This window comes from Schistocerca americana, chromosome 1, assembly GCF_021461395.2.
Source record: "Schistocerca americana isolate TAMUIC-IGC-003095 chromosome 1, iqSchAmer2.1, whole genome shotgun sequence".
Lineage (NCBI taxonomy): Eukaryota > Metazoa > Arthropoda > Insecta > Orthoptera > Acrididae > Schistocerca > Schistocerca americana.
The window spans coordinates 312,791,486-312,814,262 of NC_060119.1; the positions used below are offsets into that span (position 1 = coordinate 312,791,486).

Genomic DNA, 22,777 nt, shown 5'->3' on the forward strand with positions numbered 1-22,777 from the left:
AGTGGAAGTTTAATTTTAAATCTTGCACATAACCTGACTGTTCTTAACTGAATACCACTGAAATGAATAATTTACCTTAATTTTTGACAATACTTGGTTGTAATAGCCAAGAAACTAGCAAATGTCTGAATGATGGATTTAATGAAAGCAGATGTAAGTATTAAACCTGTAAATATTAGAAGTTTAAAGTTAATTCATGTACATAATTTTACTGTTTATTGACTAAGGATCATTAAAATTAATGAAACTCAAGTTATTCTATTTACATTTTTGTAATGTGTGTGTTACTGCGAACAGTTCAGTGACCAGGTTGTTCTAATCAGAATCGACAGCAGACCAACACCGACAACGATAGTTCAGGTATACATAACGACGTCGCAAGCTGAAGATGAACAGATAGAGAAAGTGTATGAGGATATTGAAAGGGTAATGCAGTATGTAAATGGGTACGAAAATCTAATAGTCATGGGCGACTGGAATGTAGTTATAGGGGAAGGAGTAGAAGAAAAGGTTACAGGAGAATATGGGCTTGTGACTAGGAATGAAAGAGGAGAAAGACTAATTGAGTTCTGTAGCAAGTTTCAGCTAGTAATAGCTAATAGTCTGTTCAAGAATCACAAGAGGAGAAGGTATACTTGGAAAAGGCCGGGAGATACGGGAAGATTTCAATTAGATTACATCATGGTCAGACAGAGATTCCGAAATCAGATACTGGATTGTAAGGCGTACCCAGGAGCAGATATAGACTCAGATCAGAATATAGTAGTGATGAAGAGTAGGCTGAAGTTCAAGACATTAGTCATGAAGAATCAATACGCAAAGAAGTGGGATACGGAAGTACTAAGGAATGACGAGATACGTTTGAAGTTCTCTAACGCTATAGATACAGCAATAAGGAAAAGCGCAGTAGGGAGTACAGTTGAAGAGGAATGGACATCTCTAAAAAGGGTTGGGAAGGAAAACATGGGTACAAAGAAGGTAGCTGCGAAGAAACCATGGGCAACAGAAGAAATACTTCAGTTGATTGATGATAGGAGGAAGTACAAACATGTTCCGGGAAAATCAGGAATACAGAAATACAAGTCGCTGAGGAATGAAATAAATAAGTAGTGCAGGGAAGCTAAGATGAAATGGCTGCAGGAAAAATGTGAAGACATCGAAAAAGATATGATTGTCGGAAGGACAGACTCAGCATACAGGAAAGTCAAAACAACTTTTGGTGACATTAAAAGGGATAGACAACATTCCATCAGAATTTCTAAAATCATTGGGGGAAGTGGCAACAAAACGACTATTCACGTTGGTGTGTAGAATATATGAGTCTGGCGATATACCATCTGACTTTCGGAAAAGCATCATCCACACAATTCCGAAGACGGCAAGAGCTGACAAGTGCGAGAATTATCGCACAATCAGCTTAACAGCTCATGCATCGAAGCTGCTTACAAGAATAATATACAGAAGAATGGAAAAGAAAATTGAGAATACGCTAGGTGACGAACAGTTTGGCTTTAGGAAAAGTAAAGGGACGAGAGAGGCAATTCTGACGGTACGGCTAATAATGGAAGCAAGGTTAAAGAAAAATCAAGACACTTTCATAGGATTTGTCGACCTGGAAAAAGCGTTCGACAATATAAAATGGTGCAAGCTGTTCAAGATTCTGAAAAAAAGTAGGGGTAAGCTATAGGGAGAGACGGGTCTTATACAATATGTACAACAACCAAGAGGGAATAATAAGAGTGGACGATCAAGAACGAAGTGCTCGTATTAAGAAGGGTGTAAGACAAGGCTGTAGCCTTTCGCCCCTGCTCTTCAATCTGTACATCGAGGAAGCAATGATGGAAATAAAAGAAAGGTTCAGGAGTTGAATTAAAATACAAGGTGAAAGGATATCAATGATACGATTCGCTGATGACATTGCTATCATGAGTGAAAGTGAAGAAGAATTAAGTGATCTGCTGAACGGAATGAACAATCTAATGAGTACACATTATGGTTTGAGAGTAAATCGGAGAAAGACGAAGGTAATGAGAAGTAGTAGAAATGAGAATAGCGAGAAACTTAACATCAGGATTGATCGTCACGAAGTCAATGAAGTTAAGGAATTCTGCTACCTAGGCAGTAAAATAACCAATGACGGACGGAGCAAGGAGGACATCAAAAGCAGACTGGCTATGGCAAAAAAGGCATTTCTGGCCAAGAGAAATCTACTAATAGCAAATACCGGCCCTAATTTGATGAAGAAATTTCTGTGGATGTACGTCTGGAGTACAGCATTGTATGGTAGTGAAACATGGACTGTGGGAAAACCGGAACAGAAGAGAATCGAAGCATTTGAGATGTGGTGCTACAGACGAATGTTGAAAATTAGGTGGACTGATATGGTAAGGAATGAGGAGGTTCTACGCAGAATCGGAGAAGAAAAGAATATGTGGAAAACACTGATAAGGAGAAGGGACAGGATGATAGGACATCTGCTAAGACATGAGGGAATGACTTCCATGATACTAGAGGGAGCTGTAGAAGGCAAAAACTGTAGAGGAAGACAGAGATTGGAATACGTCAAGCAAATAATTAAGGACGTAGGTTGCAAGTGCTACTCTGAGATGAAGAGGTTAGTACAGGAAAGGAATTCGTGGCGGGCCGCATCAAACCAGTCAGTAGCCTGATGACAAAAAAAAAGAAAAGTGTTTATCTGAGATGTTCCACACCGAGGAGGATTCCCTCTTTTATGGGTCTATGGAATGAATAATTAATCTAATCTAATCTAATCTCTGCCCTACCTTCCTATTCATAACGAGTCCTACTCCCGTTATACCATTTTCTGCTGTTGTTGGTATTACCCTATGAACATCTGACCAGAAATTCTTGTCTTCTTTCCACTTCTCTCACCCCTAGTATATCTAGATTGACACTCTTAGCCATCATGCTCTGCTAGGGGAGATGTGTCAGGTGGCACAACATGTGTGCGAGATAAAGGCTCACGAGTGATACTCGCTACAGCATATCCGTCGACCATAGGGCGTTGAGTCGTACTGACGTGCGAACTCTGAGCAGTAGCCTTCGGTAATTGTCCGCAGCCGTTCCTGCCTTACGAAAGGTGATACCCAAACATCGGAGGGCTTGCACCAGAGATAAGGATCCTTCCGTTCCTAGTTCTAGTGCACACCCCACATGGATGAATTGTGATTTTCGGAAGCTGACCTCACTGCCAGCTGCCATCCCATGCGTCTATAGTCAATCCAGTGCTGACTGAGTCTCTCCTCATTCCGGACGAAGAACACAATGTCATCCGCGTATGCTCTACATTTGAATGATAGATGCCACAGGGAGATCCCGGTAAGTCGACGACGAAGGCCTGCGAGGCACGGTTTTAAGACGATCGCATATGGGAAGATCGACAAGAGGTCACCCTGTCTGCTCGATCTTAAGATCTTAAAATAATCTGTTCTCCCTCCGTTGATCACCATCTCTGATCTGGCGCCGTGTGAAAGACGCATCACTGTTGTAGTCAGTACTGGCGAGACACCCATCGTGCTCACCATCGCAGCGAGGTGCACATTATTTACCCGACCAAAGTCATGATCGAAATCTACAGCCCCCCAGAGACGGCATGCAGCCGAGTGGGCTACGACGTCACGATGGTCTCCCAAGCCTGAGTGGGTATTACTGATGCCGCCATAGAAGTCTGATCGGTGTGTATTTGATCCGTTAGCGACGTTTTGGTGCGATACGACTGCCCAGTATACGCATAAAGATCTAGTAGTCACTATTAAGGAGAGTCAAGTGGCGATAACACAAGGTCGTTAGCCACCACGTGGCTAAAGTATCGGGATCATGAGCCCTTTCGTGACTTCTACGGGAACAGGGATTTTTTGCCGCAGAAGCTCATTAGAAGGTAAAATTCCAACGGGAATCCATCAAGGCCTGGGGATTTGTTGGAGGCATCTCGTGTAATCGCTTCCTCCAGCTCCTCCTAACACGTCCACTTCCCCCTCTGGGGTCTCGTCTAGGAGCTAACAGTGGCCCATCCCGTTGCTCGCATAGAATCTGCTAAAATGATCCGTGAACGCCTGTTCTATGTCCTTTTGTGTTGAAAAACGACGGCCGTCGCCGAGATCTAGCTCATGAATTAACGTCCTTCGTCTCCTTCTTCTTTCCATTATCACATAAAGCATCGTGGGAGCTGCATTGGGAAAGCAGTCCTGCGACCCCGCGCGTACCATCGCACCCGCCATCCTTAGCATCGCAAGTTGTATCAGCTTCGCCCTGACTCGGTGAACGGCTGTCTGGCGTACTGGTGAAGGTGATTGAGCGAACAGTTACCAGAGGGCCGTAAAGTAAAAATCAGAGGTTGTGTGCTGCCGTCGAGATATCTCTTTCCCATAACCTATTGAAGTCCTCCATAAAGCTGGCTTCGCGCACTCGATCCACCAGTGTAAGACAAAACCATAAGAATTTCGTCGACAGAGGCAGCCATGCCACGTGTCCTCCACCATGACTCAGCATTCTGCATCTCACAAGTGGCAGACGTTCATCTTCCAATTACCCTCCACCTCCGTATCTGCTGTCCAGCAAGGGTAACCGTCCAACTATATACCTCAACGTCTATAAACGCGGTCGACCAAATTTCTGCGTCCACCGTCGACATCGCCAACTCCCTTGAAACATGGATACGATCCAAACGGCTCGCGGAGTGGTTAGAAAAAAATTTATATCCCGGTTATTATGTGTAATTAATCCTTACCCTCTAGGAGACCCATATAATATTGTACCTGCCAATCCAGTATCCATGTACCGACTAATTCCATCCCGTTGACCAGCTCCCGAAATTCCTGGCTAGGAGTACAGTTAGGATGTTGGTCCTTCCTGTCCAGCGCATAGTTAAAATGTCCGCCGAATATGCAAGCATCGTATCGTCCTTGGAACAACGGGTGTCGCCCCAAGGGCGTAAGAATCTGCTTCTTCCCTTCTCTTATCAGAACCTAAGGGTGCATATATTGATCAAAGGTATTCCACATATGGTAACGGCCATACCCCGGGCAGAAGGCAAATACTCCACTTCGTTTGCACACATCCCTTCCTTGAACAGTATCGCAGTGCCAACGCCTCTCTCGTCACACAGGAAGCAGTAAACATTGTAACTGTGAGGGGAGGAAGCACCCGAACTTCCTGTAACAGCGCTATGTCTAAGTCTGCAGCCCTTATCATGTCACTGAGCATCTTGATCTTTACAGGAGTCCCAATGATATTGATGTTAACAGACCCTATCCGATAAGATTGTTGCTTGGCTGTCAGCGGAGATGGGGCACCTTCCAGGCTGCTTTCTTTCTACAGTCCCCCGCCGTCCCCTCAGTTGGTCTGCCGTTACTCCATGCTCTCTTCGGGTCACACATCTCCATCATCATCTGTTCCTCACGGGGGTGTGTCTTGTGACCAGTTCCCCAGCGTCCCATCGTTGTCGTGCCTTTTAGGCACCGTAGCCTTCCCAGTATCCTGTTGCTGTCGATCGGACTCCTCTGCTGTTCCTGGAGCATCGTCATGGGAAGGTCGTGTTATCGTCCCGCTGGCCAAGCCTACATCCACACCTCAGCATTGTCTGGTGGACCTGGTTGGTCGTTCTCCACCGTAAGGCGGCAATTATTCCGGCGTTTTGGTGACCGCTGTTTCCATTGCTGAGCCTCGGAATCAGAGGTCAGCATGCCCGATAGCGGTACCGAAGAAAGGGCGTCCTGTGACTGTTGCAGGTGGACCAGCGCAACGTCTTCCTTCTGGGGTTCGCCACGATGTGCCTCTGACTATACGTTCCGGTACGTTTCTGTAGCGCGGCCTAAGTCAACATGTCGTGCCTCAGCACAGATTACAGGGTGCACAATCGGATGTCGTGTGAGTGCTGGATCATACCGTGGCAGCTGTAACAACATTCGTTGGATACACTCAGAACGTACGTGTCCTCTCTTCCCACACCCAGAGCACGTTCTTGGTTGTCCGTCGTTGATGACAATCACTTCTCAACCAGGTATGACGAAACATGTTTTCGTAGTTCCTTCCGTATTTGAGGACGGGATACATTTTGAAACGTGCTCATTTTCCAGCTACATGATGTAGAGCCGTTCCGTAAGGACGCAAGGCGTCTGTCACCTTTTCTTCTGGCACTTCGAAAGCAAAGCCGGCGCTCCAATATTCCTGTCTGAATGACAGAAACGAAGTCCAAGTCAGTGTCGGAGCGTTAGTTCGTCACATGTCGCTTCACTGACGACCTTGACATAGACCGCGGTGCTGACTATAGGTAACCGTAAACAAACCAGAAAGTCAGGTTCGATTTTTGTCTCGTCCCGTAAATAACGTTCTATCTCCTAAGTCTTCGGTCGAGCATATTGGTCAACAAACCTAAATTTCATTGTCCATCTGCGGAACGACAAGACAATGATTCGTTTTATGTATTACCGCGGCATACCGCTACACACTTAACGTAAACATCTCTCGCGTACACGTGCTGCAAGGACGTAAATACCGTCAGAACCGCTGCGCCACTGAAGGCTGAGAGCGACCCAAGCACGACTCGAGACCCGTCCTTACAGCCTGGAAACATCTCCCAGACTGTGTCTTAGCCATGTCTCCACAATATCCTTTTTTCCAGAAGTGCTAGTCTTGCAAGGCTCGCTTCCGTGAAGTTTGGGAGGTACTAGCGGAAGTAAGGTTGTGAGGACAGATGGTGAGTCGGGCTTGGGTAGCTCAGATGGTTGAGCACCTGTCCGCGAATGGCAAAGGTTCGAGTCTCGGTCCGTCACACAGTTTTAGTCTGCCAGGAAGTTTCACCATAACATCTATTTCGATAGCCGGTGATTTGGGCAGCAGGTCTTACATTTCTGACGTGATTAGGCTGGTGGCTGTGGCGTACCTACAGGGTCTTTGTGGCGTCAACTTTCAAAAATAGACGTAAGTCTGCGTGCTGTCCATCTTGCCACAACCTAGCTCGATACCTGTGGTGTTCAACTGTTCCCCTATAGCAAGTTATTCAGGTCTCTCACGGACTGAAAATATCTGGTCGTTCATTGCCAAGAGACTGGCGCGAAAGCACTAGACAGAAACTCCGACTGATGAACTTTGTCTAAGAGTTGAAGGAGCTTGTAACAGGGTGGCACCCCAACTCATTTCGTCTCGACGCGCAGCCAGTTTAGAGCCGTTGTTGCTGTCAGAGTGGCAGCTCGGTGTGCACCTTCAAATCAGCGACAAATTTAATGAAGCATACTTACTACTATTTTGAATATACACAATGTGTATAATTGCATTCGGTATGCTTCCTGGTATTACAGTTTTAATGACATGGCGTCTATTTTATTCAATGTGCACCCCTGTGAGCATACACATATAGGGTGTTACAGAAAGGTACGGCCAAACTTTCAGGAAACATTCCTCACACACAAATAAAGAAAAGATGTTATGTGGACATGTGTCCGGAAACGCTTAATTTCCATGTGAGAGCTCATTTTAGTTTCGTCAGTATGTACTGTACTTCCTCGATTCACCGCCAGTTGGCCCAATTGAAGGAAGGTAATGTTGACTTCGGTGCTTGTGTTGACATGAGACTCATTGCTCTACAGTACTAGCCTCAAGCACATCAGTACGTAGCATCAAGAGGTTAGTGTTCATCACGAACGTGGTTTTGCAGTCAGTGCTATGTTTACAAATTCGGAGTTGGCAGATGCCCATTTGATGTATGGATTAGCACGGGGCAATAGCCGTGGCGCGGTGCGTTTGTATCGAGACAGATTTCCAGAACGAAGGTGTCCCGACAGGACGACGTTCGAAGCAATTGATCGGCGTTTTACGGAGCACGGAACATTCCAGCCTATGATTCGCGACTGGGGAAGACCTAGAACGACGAGGACACCTGCAATGGACGAGGCAATTCTTCGTGCAGTTGACGATAACCTTAATGTCAGCGTCAGAGAAGTTGTTGCTGTACAAGGTAACGTTGACCACGTCACTGTATGGAGAGTGCTACGGGAGAACCAGTTGTTTGCGTACCATGTACAGCGTGTGCAGACACTATCAGCAGCTGATTGGTCTCCACGGGTACACTTCTGCGAATGGTTCATCCAACAATGTGTCAATCCTCATTTCAGTGGAAATGTTCTCTTTACGGATGAAGCTTCATTCCAACGTGATCAAATTGTAAATTTTCACAATCAACATGTGTGGGCTGACGAGAATCCGCACGCAATTGTGCAATCACATCATCAACACAGATTTTCTGTGAACGTTTGGGCACGCATTGTTGGTGATGTCTTGATTGGGCCCCATGTTCTTCCACCTACGCTCGATGGAGCACTTTATCATGATTTCATACACGATACTCTACCTGTGCTGCTAGAACATGTGCCTTTACAAGTACGACACAACATGTGGTCCGTGCACGATGGAGCTCCTGCTCATTTCAGTCGAAGTGTTCGTACGCTTCTCAACAACAGATTCGGTGACCGATGGATTGGTAGAGGTGGACCAATTCCATGGCCTCCACGCTCTCCTGATCTCAACCCTCTTGACTTTCATTTATGGGGGCATTTGAAATGCAACCCCGGTACCAAATGTAGAGACTCTTCGTGTTCGTATTGTGGACGGCTGTGATACAATACGCCATTCTCCAAGGCTGCATCAGCGCTTCAGGGATTCCATGCGACGGAGGGTGGATGCATGTATCCTCGCTAACGGAGGACATTTTGAACATTTCCTGTAATTAAGTGTTTGAAGTCACGCTGGTACTTTCTGTTGCTGTGTGTTTCCATTCCACGATTAATGTGATTTGAAGAGAAGTAATAAAAATGAGCTCTAACATGGGAAGTAAGCGTTTCCGGACACATGCCCACATAACATATTTTTTTTCTTTGTGCGTGAGGAACGTGCGTGAGGAATGAAAGTTTGACCGTACCTTTTCGTAATACCCTGTATATTGCAGCACGTAGTTGAGCGGCTTACCTATCTCGGGGACGCCGAAGACGAGGAACGCGTGAGCGGCAAAGAGGTGGCTGACGCCGCCCTCCGCCACCTTCAGCCCGATGCTGATGGGCACCAGGAAGGCGGTCAGCAGCCCGACCAGGCCGCGCGCCACCACCCACGCCAACACCACTCGCGGCGCCTCCTGCACATCACACACAGCCTGCCGTCAGATTATCAGATGACTCTCCACATTTTCACGCAACGTTACGACAGGTGCAGGAATTTCAGATACGATCATTGTAAACGAGGTGCCAGACAAAGGTACAGCTTATCATCGACGTTATTTAGTGTATACACTGACGACGTCTTAAGAAGATGGAAACATAGGGTTGTAGACACAATGGTAGGGAACCATAAGCAACTAAATTTTTGCAGACAATCAGTTTATTGTACTTGACGATGAAAAGAAATTGCAACGTGCACCTTGTAATGGTACTTGAATTACGCAACCATTACGGCACCTCACCTGAACCTCTCGATACCAGCTATATTCTACTGTGTTTCTGCAAAGTAGTTGACATATTTCTGAGACAGCATTCATATTTGATTTCATTTGTGATACATCGATATGTTTATACTGCAATGGCATTATTCTTATGTCTATTCTTTCTGATGTGTCGACAGAAGTGCCGACACAGTGTGGTTTGAGGGGACCGCAATGCACGCTATAAGCTCACGAAGGATGGCGTGAGGTCTGAAACAGGATACGTAATGAATGCTATAAAGAAAAGTACGTAGCTGCTGGAATACTTAACTTTAATCCATCCTTGTTGTACATCGCTATTGACGATACAATTGAGACTCTGTAGATTCAGGCAATAAACTACTAATGGCACCTTGCTAGGTCGTAGCCATTGACTTAGCTGAAGGCTATTCTAACTATCTGCTCTGCAAATGAGCGTGGCTTCGTCAGTGTGCATCGCTAGCTACGTCGTCCGTACAACTGGGGCGAGTGCTAGTCCGTCTCTTGAGACCTGCCGTGTGGTGGCGCTCGGTCTGCGATCACTAACAGTGGTGACACGCGGGTCCGACATGTACTAATGGACCGCGGCCGATTTAAAGCTACCACCTAGCAAGTGTGGTGTCTGGCGGTGACACCACACTTTCTTTTGTCAAAAATGGCTCTGAGCACTATGGGACTTAGCTACTGAGGTCATCAGTCCCCTAGAACTTAGAACTACTTAAACCTAAGTAAGCTAAGGGCATCACACACATCCATGCCCGAGGCAGGATTCGAACCTGCGACCGTAGCGGTCACGCGATTCCGAACTGACGCGCTTAGAACCGCACGGCCACACCGGCCGGCTTTCTTTTGTCGCTATGATCTTTGACGTACTTGTAACTCCGATTTTTGGGCGCGTAAGCGATTATTAGTTAGTTGTTGAGTTGTTAAGAGAGTCGGACCTTGAGAAAGTCAAGTGTTGGATGTCATGTTGGAAAGACGCATAACGTAGTCCGCTTATAAAATGTGAACTTTAACAGTGACTATGAGAGAGATGTTTTCAAATATGTTTTGTATTGTGAAGTGATGTTTTGTGTTTACATGATATTGCAATAAAAGCAATTAAAAGGAAGTGTAACTTAAATTCGGAGTGCTGATTATTTTTTTTACATCACCATTGTCCAGTAAAAGTGTAAGCTTCAAGAATGGTTTGTGAAGCGCATCTACAAAACTTTTGAATACAGCAGAATAAAACCTAGGCCTCTTTTCATCCGAGCTTGGAATCATAACCACCCAGATTTTCAACGATTGAGCCATGATTTTACGACGAGACCAGCGTGGGAAACACGAAAAGATGAGTGCCTAGTTTATTTATTATTACATGAAATGACTTTATTAACTGTGCTCTAATGACACCTGCCACATAATATGACTGTTGTTGCCAGAAAATGCAGTATTAGGCAGCGTGAGCAACACCACAATCGTTATTAAATGCTGACCTTTGTTGTGGTAGGGATGTTAGAACCTCCTGAAAAAAGATTACCATATGGAAATCTCTGTTAGCAAAATTAAAAGAATGGCTTCTAAAGTAGTTGAAACCAATGACACCAAAAATTGTTATCAAAAACAGAACAAAAGAACAAGTTAAGTGTAATAATTATTTCTGAAAGCAAATAATTTACCACTATATTAGAAATATCGGACAAGTTCCATCAGTTTCAGCGATTATGTATGACGATATTAATAGAATCTTGAAGGGAGAAGTTAGAGAGGAAATAAGTAGCAGATGAATTCATTGGGCTACTTACCATAATTATGAAGTTTAACTACTTTAAATTTAATGGGGACATTTGTTTCCAACAAGATGGTCTCAGTATGAGGAGCTCAATATCGGGAATGCTTGCAGACATCTTTATTAATTATCTAGAAAACAGATTCTTCTCTGCAAATCCTTGGTTAGCGGACAAAATTGTGTCATCAACACCATAGTAGCCAAAATTAATAATTTGCATCAAACCATTAAATGTACTTGTGAGACTGAAATAAGTAAATCTATTATTTTTCTAGATCTATCAATTCGAAATGAAAATGGCAGGCACACATTTGGTATATTTCGTAACGAGACCTGTACCGATGGGATTGTGGATTTTACTTCAGACCACCCAGTTCAACATAAAAAGGCGTTTCCCAATTTTGCTTTCAATCGGCTGTTTAAAATTCCGCTGTCAAAAGACGAATACGATGAGGAAATGGCAACAATAAGGCACATTGCAAAAGTAAATACCTATCCTCGTGACTTTGCAGGTACTATATATAAGAATATAGCTAATAAATACAAAAATAGAATCACGCTTTACAATAATAATGCGGCTTCTAAAGAACATACTACGTTTGTCAGCTTACCTTACTACGCAAAGTGAGCACTAGGATTGCAACTATCTTTCTAAAGTACGATATGACAGTGTCTTCTGGTACCAAAAGTAACTTAGGATGTATTTTGCAACACTCTGTGGACGTAAAAAACATATTTCATGCATCTGGAGTTTATAAAATTGATTACCCATATTGTAGGGCCTGTAACATTGGCCACACGGGAAAGTGGCTGGAAATCAGATTTGGGGAACACGTCGCATTGGGAGGAAAAGATACCATGGAGAAATCGAGTATGGCTCCAAATTAACTTACAACAAAACATAAGGTGGCGACTTTGACATCCAATGTGAGGTTGCTGCAGAACTGCGAGAAGGGCAGGTTCCTCGACCTCCTGGAGGAGTTCGATATCTTCTGCCATCGCAAAAATACCGACAGCAACCTGACTAATGATCAGGTTGTTATGAAAAATGCACGGTTCTGGGAAACTGTAGGGTTTGACTCAGGGTGCACGAGGTAACACCCCCTCCCCGTTTTTTTCCCTTTATTGAATTTTGATTCCCTCCAAGGGGGGCGGGCTGGCAGCAGCTTAGTACGCTGTTCTTCAGCTTACAGAATTTTTAAAGCATATGAAGACAACGAACAATAAAAGCAGGCCATAAAACGGTGACTTAAATTGTAAAACGGCGGAAAATTGTGGGAAGTTAAAACATAAAACGAGGGTGGGTGGTGCTAATAAAATATACAGGAAGCAGACAAGTTTGTATCGAGCTGCAGTTTTGATAAACTCTGTCTAATCACTGAAGGTTTCGTACAGCGACACTAGTTCTTCTTACTAATAGTTTTGAGAGGCCTGGTTTCAGTTCCTGCAAAACGGGAATGGCATAATTTTCTATAATTTCTCTAAAGTTCTTAAAGCTAAAGACCATACGGTTACTCATGAAAACGAAGTGAAGAGATTATATGGCGTTATTGCCCGAGGGTTGCTCGGTCGCCATGCATAAATCTTTGTGCTAGACGCGACTTCACCGACTTGCGCGTGTGATGGAAATAAATAATGACAACACACGCGCCCCCTGCCACGAGCGGAGAAAATCCCCGACCCGGCCGGAAATCGAGGCCAGAACGCCGCTATCTGGACGCAGAAATGCTGACCTCTAAGAACTGCTGACGTGTTTACTCACGAAAGCATGTGATCAATTGCTTCCTCCATCCTTGCCCAAATCTGCGAAATTCGTTATCAACAGGACAGTAAAATGAGTTTCTCTCTGTGCAGCTGAGCGTGCGCTGATACGAAGCTTCTTGGAAACAATCCCCCAGGCTGTAGCTAAGTAACATCTCCGCAATAACATTTCTTCGAGAAGTGCTAGTCCTGCAAGTATCGCAGGAAAACATGTTTGAAGTTTAGAAGACAGAAAAATGTTTTCTGATAGAAGTGAAACTGTGAGGATGGTAGCTCAGTCGGTTCTCATCATGTGCAACATTTTGCTCATACAGTACGTCTGTTTTTTGTTCTCTATAAGGAAGACATTATTCTTTATTTCAAGAAGAAAAAAGGTCAGTAGAGCAAGTCAGTAGAGAAAACAAAAAAAAAAAACAAGATTGTTAGAGCACTTGCCCGCGGAAAAAAAAAAAGGTCGGTAGAGCACTTGCGTGAGAAAGGCATAGGTCCTCGGTCCGAGTTCCTGCAAGGCACATAGTTTTAATCTGCTAGGGAGTTTCAGGATAGTACAAGGTGGCAAACAAGAACAGGTAATGTACAATACGAGAAACCCTGTACGTTGGGCTGGCGGTACTCACCATGACGCTACCAACTATGAGGACGATTCCGAGAGCGATGAGTAGCGAGCCCAACACGCTTCCCGTCACCACCGTCATCTCACCCTCTGTAACAGAAAGGCAGGTAAAGTATGTGATGGTGTGAGATGTGCGTTCCCGATCAAGTGAAACTGCTCCATTGGAGCACTTACTAACCCAAATTCTAATTAAATGACTGCATTAGTACTTCTCTTGAGACAGAAGCAACAACACTGCTGAGATACAAGCATTCTACGAGGTGCGACAATAAAGTAATGAGACTGATGTGAAAAAAAATGTTGCTTTCCGTTTTAGTCAAGATTGGTGTTGTCTTCTTCAAAGTAGTTCCCTTCTGATTGCACACACTTTTTCCAGCGCTTCCGCCATTGATGGTAACATCTTCTGTAATATCCTCCAAGACCCTCGTCACAGGCTTTTAGACATCTTGTGTTGTTTGAAAATGGTCCCCTGACCGCCATTTTGACTCTTTGAAATAGAAAAAAGTTGCACGTGCGAAACACAGTGGCTGTGGTAGTACTGAAATTTGTTTATAGGTTAAAAATTGCTGTACTGACAGAGCAGTATGGGATGGAGCATTATTGTGATGCAGAATCCAATTATCAGCGATGTTGGCACGGACACGAAGAACTCTTTTACGAAGTCTTTCTAAAATTTGTTTCAGACCCTGGTCAGTTGCATTATGCAAAATATACGTAGAACTCTCAGTCACCACGTTCGGTATAATTCAACCGTCCTTGTAAGCTCTTCGACTTCAGCGAATGTCTTTCCTTCTCCAATACTCCGTGATTTAGTGAACATTTCATAACGGCAGTTTGTGTGTTACATTTACCCTTGTCTGTCGCCCACGTGGGAACACTTGATGAGTAGTTCTGCACACGATATCTAAATTGATCCAGAAGTACCATGACCCGCGTATCTTTTATTGCGTTAATCTAGGTGTTGCAGAATGAGTTTTATGAATTTTATTGTTTTATGGATGGGAGGCCGCTTTAATAACATGCACCCACAAGTAGTTCATAGTTTGTCTTTTCAATACATTTACGTATTAACTATTGGATCCCGTCTCTTAACTTTCACTAATTATTAGAGTAAATTCTTTTCTGAATGGTGAGCTCCCACCTTTCCTTGTCCATTTCGAACGCTAGTATTGTAAGTGACTGCTGAATTTAGGATATATCCCCCCATGCCCACCAATCTTGTGTTAACATCCATATGTAACAAAATATGTATACTCAGTAATTATACTTCGGTTGTACAAGTGTAATTTCGATATATAACAAATTGTTGTGCTTTTAATCCGATTTTCAATGAGGAGTGCCAACCCCATTTATAGATATATCAAGGAAATGCTAGCATTGCGAAGCCCCCTATTGAAAATGCTCCTCTTAAGAAGGTAAAACTAATTGTAAATTCAATGAGTAGCTTTTGTTTGATTGTGGTAGCCATGGAGCCATGGAGAACCTAAATTAGGATGGCTGGATGGAAATGCTGATCTCGTGAATGCGAGTCCAGTATGTTGACAACAAGCGACGTCTCTCGGTGTTGGGTAGACTCCTACGGTCAACCACGGTTGTTACATGCCTGAGGTGCAGTCCCACACGGTCGTAGACAACAGCCGCTGCCTTCTATCACAACGACGTAGTGTGAAATTTGTGAGTGCTTTGATACCACCAGGCCGATCAGACACCACCTGATAATGATCCACACTGAACCACACCAGTGAATGCCGGCCTGCAATGTTCCATTCGTCTTAAAGTAAGACAGCAACAGATTATCATTAATAGAATGCACATTTTTAAATCTCAGTGTGTGAGAAAAAGACGTCCATTCTTTTGGTACACTTCAAGGTACATTACTGAGTGCCTTCATGAATTATAACTGTCGTAAATTTAGTGGTACCCCAAAAATAGGTGAAATTCATGGAAACAGAAGCAACTACCATGGACTTTAACTACAATGCAGCAGCTTATGCACCTAATCTGTTTATTTTTATTGCTTTATTTGTTTTTAATTATTGCAAATGAAAATTCCCAAGTGAGAGTAAATGAGGAAGGATTACCAGTTCCGGCATCTGCCTTACCACCAAGAAAACCTTGGTCGCAACCGTGGAGCTGGTACTATAGTGAACGTCTTTCTGGGATAATGGATCAAGAAAAATCTTCGGAAAATCATTGGTCCTGACGGGGGTGATTAGAACTGTTTGTAATGACTAGAAATGCATTTTTAATGTGCCTCTGTGCTAATGAACGAAGGGATACTTCCCGAAACCTTAGTCAGAACCGGATGATTGGAATAATTTTAACGTAATTATGGGACAACAGAAAATATTATCCATGGTCCTGGAATTGCATTAAAAATGGTTCCAACTCCTTGGATTCTGTCCACGGTTTACGGAAGGTTTCCCTTGGTGGTAAGGCAAATGTAGGAGCTAGTACCCCCGTCCTATAAACTTTCAACTGGGGAATTCTCTACCACATTGACAGCAAGCCTGGTATTTGGCTGGCCTCAAACAGCCCGCAGTCCACCTTATTATTGAGGGGTTCAATCAGATTACTACTCTGACACACATAATCGCTGGTCTATTCTGTGCAAGCCTATTCACCTCTGCATTGCTGCTACAACCTACAAATGCTTGGACCTGCTTACATTAGCCAAAACTTGGTCTTCCTTTACAGTTTATACACAACACACCTTATTCAAGATATATCATTTCCGTTTTTGCTATTACAATTTATATCATCTACCATTTACTCCGTTACCAGAGTGACTATTCGTTGATGCCCCAGGACGTGCCCTATCAACCAAGTTGTGCCAAAAATGTTTTTATCCCCTATAAATTCAGTACTTATCCAACAATTATCCGATTTACGCATCTAATCTACAGAATTCCTCTGCTGCACCACGTTCTGATATTCCCTATTCTCTCCTTGTATGTAATATTTATTGACCACGCCTCTCTCCCGTACAGACCACAGTCTAGTCAAATGCTTTCAGAAAATTCCTACCATCCGTTAAGATATTTCTCTTCTTCAAGAAATCTTTTGCTGCCATTGCAGTTATGCATTTCATGTCCCCAATAATTTGGCCATCATCAGTTATTTTGCTGCCCATATGGCGAAACTCATCTACTACTTTTAGTGTCTCATTTTCTAATCTAATTTCTGGACATCGTCTTATTTAATTTTACTACATTCCATCACCCTTATTATACTTTCGTTGATATTCATCTTACATCTTTAAAGGCACTATGTGGGGAAGCATGTAAATGGTTCCTCCCAACTGCCACTAGTTTTTGCACCACAGCATACTCATTTGTCCGTCGTGTTCACGGAGCACTTAGCAGTGAAGTCACAGCCAGTTGGTATTACTTTACAGCCGATAAACAAAGCTTGCGGAGTGAAAATAGATTTGGGCGAAAAAAGTCATGGGATACCTTCTGATATCGTGTCCAACTTCTTTTTTCCCGGTGTAGTGCAACAAGTCGTGGTATGAACTCAACAGGCCATTGGAAGCTCTCTGCAGTAACATTGAGCTGTGATGTATTTACAGACGTCCATAATTGTGATAGTGTTGTCCGTGCAGAATTTTATGCACGAACTTATCTCTCGATTGTGTCCCATGAAAGTTCGATGGGATACATATCGGGCAATCTGGGTAGTCAAATCATTTGATCGAATTGTCCAGACTGTTCTCGAAACCAATCGCGAAGAATTACGTCCCGGTGACATTGTGCATTGTCATCTATAAAAGTACAATTCTCATTTGGGAACATGAAGTCCATGAATAACAGCAAATCGTTTCCAAGTAGCCGAACATAACCGTTTTCAGTCAACAATCGGTTCAGTTGGATCAGAGGATCCAGTGCATTCTATGTGCCGGCCGGAGTGGCCGAGCGGTTCTAGGCGCTACAGTCTGGAACCGCACGACCGCTACGGCGCAGGTTCGAATCCTGCCTAGGGCATGGATGTGTGTGACGTCCTTAAGTTCGTTAGGTTTAAGTAGTTCTAAGCTCTAGGGGACTGATGACCTCAGAAGTTAAGTCTCATAGTGCTCAGAGCCATTATGAACATTCTATGTAAGCACAGCCCACACGATGATGGAGCCACCTCCAGCCTGTACAGTGTCTCGTTGACAACTGGGTCCATGGTTTCGTGGGGTCTGCGCCAGACTCGAACCCTGCCATCAGCTCTTACCAGCTGAAATCGGGTTTCGCCTGACCAGGGCACGGTTTTCCAGTCGTCTGTGGTGCAACCAATATGGCCAGCCCAGGCAAGTCGCTCCAGCCAATGTCGTGCTATTAGCAAGTCGGTCGTCTGCTGGAAAAAGGAAATTTGTGGTAAGGTCTTATGGGACCAAACTGCTGAGGCCACTGGTCCCTAAGCTTACAAGCTTTCGCACTACTTAATCTAACTTACGCTAAGGATAGAGACACACGTCCATGCCTGAGGGAGGACTCGAACCTCCGACGGGGGGAGCCGCGTGGACCTTGGTAAGGCGCCTCAGACCGCGAGGCACCGTCTGGTGCCATTGCCCATTCACTCCAAATTTCGTCGCACTGTCCTAAGGGATACGTTTATCGTACGTCCCAAATTGCTTTCTGCAGTTATTTCACGCAGTGTTGCTTGTCTGTTAGCACTGACAACTCTATGCAAACGCCGCTGCTCTGGGTCGTTAAGTGAAGGCCGTTGGCGACTGCTTCATTCGTGGTCAGAGGTAATGCCTGAGATCTGGTATCCTCAACACACTCTTGACACAGTGGATCCGTGAATATTGAATTCCCTAACGATTTCCAAATGGAATATCCTATGCCTCTCGTTCCAGTTACCATTCACGTCAATCAGCCATTTGAGGCACCTGTTCACATGAATCAGTTGGGTACAAATCACACCTCTGACAATGCACCACCCTTTTATACCTTGTGTACGCGATACTACCGAGAATAAAAAAAAAGTATTCTTTTTGTGAATAATTTATTAATATCCTTCAAAATAAGAAGGCATTTTGATACCACAAAATTATGGTTGACACCTAATCACTGCACAAAATAGTGAGACAAATTAGATAATAAATAGTTTATTATGGAAGTTCTTGGTATCATACAAGGGAACTGACTGGTTGTAAGCGCCAAAGTTTTTGTTACATGTGTCACTAATCCGGAGGCACTACGTTTTGTTTGTGATAATACAAGCACAGAATACAGCAATAACGTTTTGACTGGTGGAATTGTAGTCAACGAAAACTATTTTCCTCTTTCCATTATTTTACAATATAGTGATAAAATTAAATTCAAGAAAAAGAAATCGCAGTACTGATTTCTATTTCTTACGCAACTCCATTCTTGCATTAAAGCTCGTTTCTCCAAATTTTTAAACCCAAATTATCTGCTTCCACTAAGAAGTTGTTTTATTGATACAAAGTAAAGCTTATGTATACTCTGCTTACCACAGAAACTGTGTATCAACTGACTACGGGAGACCTTACCACATCATCTGATTTCTTCACACCCGTAGAGCCCTTCCGCGTACTCTTTACACCTATCTGCTCTTTCGTCTGCATTTAACAATAGAATTCCTTCTGCAATCTTAATATTGACTCCTTTGCGTTTAATTTCACTGGTGGTTCTTTGAAATTTCCAGGTGCTGAATCTGCCTTCTATTTCTATTTCTATTTCCTCACTTATCCCTGTAACCATTCAACTTTAACTTCCTTAAAATTTCTATTTATTTTATTTCTACGTGAGTTATATTGCTGTTTCCCTGTCATTTCCTGAGAACTGTTGTACCTACTTCTTGCGTCCGTACTTGTCTGTCCTAGTTTCACCCTTTTCAGACGTGTCCATTGCTCGTTTCTTATTATGGAACCTTAATTTAGGTTTTCAAGTGTGCACTTCAGGGCAAGATTTTAAATGAAATTTGTCCACATAATTTGTAACGAATGTGGGCTTGAATGTCGAGAGTGAGGGGAGAACCTGAGGTATTATTGCATATACAATGGCAGTAAGTACGTGATCGAATTATATGGTTCTGAAGAGTTTTTATTATTGTACCTGTTGTTTAGAATTTTTTTTCCCGCGATATCAGTGCTACTATGAACTGCGGCAAGCATTTCGCGTGCTGGTTGTATTAATAATTACAATATATTTATCATTCCGATGCTGAGAAAACAGAAATTCGGTGTGGAAAGTATTACTGATATCGTAATAAACAGTGGCCGGCGGTACTGCGCTCTGTGAAATTTGCAAGTCGCTCTCTAACTCATTATCTCGATGATGGTTTGAATAGTTTATTAGTGTCTGAGGTCCGTGCACATTTGGAGAGGATTCGAAGTAGAGCGGTAGGAAACGCTTTGGCCGAGCAGGGCAGTGGCGGATGTACTAGACCGCAGCCTGGATGGCGTAAGATTCTGGAAAGTGAGGTCAGGCACGAATCTACTCAGGGTGGCAAGCATTGTCCTTCTGATATTATGGCATAAATTGTACATACTGTTCCAAATGATTCAATTTTCCTCTTTCTTGGCGTTCAATATGTGAGATAATACCAAATCCTCGTGCCGACCGCCATGACCGAGTGGTTCTAGGCACTTCAAAAATGGCTCAAATGGCTCTGAGCACTATGGGACTTAACTACAGAGGTCATCAGTCGCCTAGAACTTAGAACTACTTAACTCTAGCTAACCTAAGGATATCACACACATTCATGCCCGAGGCAGAATTCGAACCTGCGACCGTAGCAGTGGTGCGGTTCCAGACTGTAGCACCTAAAACCGCTCGGCCACCCCGGCCGGCTTAGGCGCTTCAGTCCGTAACCGCGCTGCTGCTACGGACGCAGGTTCGAATCCTGCCTCGGGCATGGACATGTATGATGTCCTTAGGTTAGTTAGGTTTAAGTAGTTCTAAGTCTAGGGGATTGATGACCTCAGATGTTAAGTCCCATAGTGCTTAGAGCCATTTGAACCAATTCCTGGCAGAAAAAATATAAATTACTGGGCGTCCAAAGAATCAAAATAAGTGCTGATATAGAATTGGTTCTCCCCCTGCTGGGAAGCAGCCCATTCACAGGTCGACCAGTCGGCCAGTCCCAGTTGCCGAACTCGTCTGCCCCGACACGTTCACCATTGTGGGGTACAGTTTTATAGCGGTCAGGTCCTGGGTCTACCTGCTAGCCCCAACTTGTGCCTGCGTCCTTTTCCCTTTTAGCATGGTGACTCTGGCGGTACGGCTCTGCGTGCAGGACTCGGGGGCGACTTTTCCATGTTTCTCTGACTTCCTTTGAAGATTAGTAATTGCAGGAAATGCAGGCCACTGGCAACAAACTCTGGTATCATAGTGTTCCTCTCTGAATTTTTCGAACTGGTTTCTGAGGCTTTGGACATTGGTAGGGGAACGTACAGTTGGCGTAAAGTAGTGTGATACTATGTTCCATTTTCTTTTTTCCTTTATTGATTTTCAATTCCCCCCGAAGGGGGCAGGCTGGCAGCAGCTTAGTACGCTGCTCTACAGCCTACAGACTTTCATTTTAAAAAATGGCAGAAGAAAAGAAACAAGAAAAACAGGCGATAAAATGGTGATGTCAAGTGTAAAATGGCGGAAAAATGCGGAAAGTTAAAACAGAAAGCAAAAGGGGTTGGCAACGTTAATAAAAGACACAGGAATCAGTCAAGAACATAGTACACACACAATTAAAAAACACAGCGACAGTCTGGTTTCTGTTCGCAAGAGATAAAAGGCACACCCAGCGACAGTATGATGGCCGTTCGCAACACTTCCCAAAAAAACACAACACGGAACACTCACTGTAGAACACGGCACGAAAGTGGCGGCACAAGGATGACACTCGCGAGCCAAAGGCAGATTGGGGGGGGGGGGGACCTGGAGGAGGGGGAAGAACAAGGAGGGAGGAAGGAAAAAAACGAAAAAGGGGGGGGGGGGGGAACGAAGGAGGGAGAGGACTAATAAAGGGGGAGAAGGGCAGACGCGAGAGGGAATGAGAGGAGGCAGAGGAGGGAAATGTAAAAGGACTCGGGGGAGAGAAGGGGGCAAAGAGAGGGGAGGTGGGGAAGAAAGAGGATGGAAGGGGGGGAGAGGGACTATGTCCCAGTGTTGAAATCTTTTCTTACGAGGGGCGACCTTCACTTTGTCATTGGAGACTGAAAAAGACGCATTATTTTTGGGGGTTTCACTATTGGAAAGAATTGTCGTGAACGTACTGCAATGGTTCGTAATTTTGCCATTTGCGACTGACACTGTTTCGGCGGCAAGGAATACACAGGTTGAAAGTGAGCACTGCATGAGACTGACTGGTCCGTAGCATGCAAACGTCCTGACTGACTCGTTGTAGCAGTGCAGTAGACGGCGCCACGCCTTGGAGTACCGCTCAGTGGATGACGCTTCCCCCTTTTGGGAAGGAGCCTAAATTTCTGCACTGCGCAGCTCGGTGCATCCCAGTCTTTCTTTAGGCGAGTATGACTGGCAGCACCAGCAGAATAGTTAAATCAAGTACAAAGTAGTGGAATCTAGGACGATCGCCTGTCTCATCTCCTTTGAATATGTGGTTTTCCGGCTTTTTTTATCTCTAGCTTCCAATTTCTTTTCTGATCAAGCATTACGGGATTTAATGATTGTCAACGGGAGAGAGTAAATTCTTAAGAAGGAAAGAAGTAATAACTGATAGTGGAGTTACGCTGCTTTCCATTTAATCTCTATATATAAATTTGGATACATGTAATTAATTTGGGAGGGTTATGGGAAGTTAATCACGATGGGCTTTCGCAGCTCCACTAAAACATGGCTGCAACAGAAGAGTAGTCTTTCAGGGAAAACACCTGGAAGAGCATGAAGGTAGGGAGACAGTCACTGCCATTCCGATTACTTTACAGATGACAGTGCAATCCACCTAAACTGCTCTAGTAGAGAGGGAAGCAAAGTTCACGTTGTCACAACTAAGACTACGGCGATAGAACTATCCTCGCAACTATCCTTTCCTTTCAACTGATCTTCCAACTCCTGTTGCTGTCTCTTACACTGTACTGGAAGAAAATCAAAAGTGAAAAACATGCAGTGTTTGTAGTTCATAAATGTGATTAAAGGGAAATTAATTTATCAAACTGGATGATATAAAAAGAGCAGCACAACATAATAATATCTTCCTA

The 22,777-nt window shown here is 44.0% G+C and overlaps 1 protein-coding gene across 1 annotated transcript in view; it reads right to left on the bottom strand.

Annotated features, from left to right (window-relative positions):
- The window catches only part of LOC124622246, an 88,361-nt gene that overhangs the window by 33,622 nt on the left and 31,962 nt on the right, over positions 1–22,777 (bottom strand). The window contains exons 5-6 of the mRNA XM_047147905.1: positions 13,613–13,698; positions 8,980–9,142 (exon numbers count right to left, since the gene is read on the bottom strand). Of these exons, the coding sequence (XP_047003861.1) occupies positions 8,980–9,142; positions 13,613–13,698 (249 nt within the window). The remainder of the gene's footprint in view (positions 1–8,979; positions 9,143–13,612; positions 13,699–22,777) is intronic.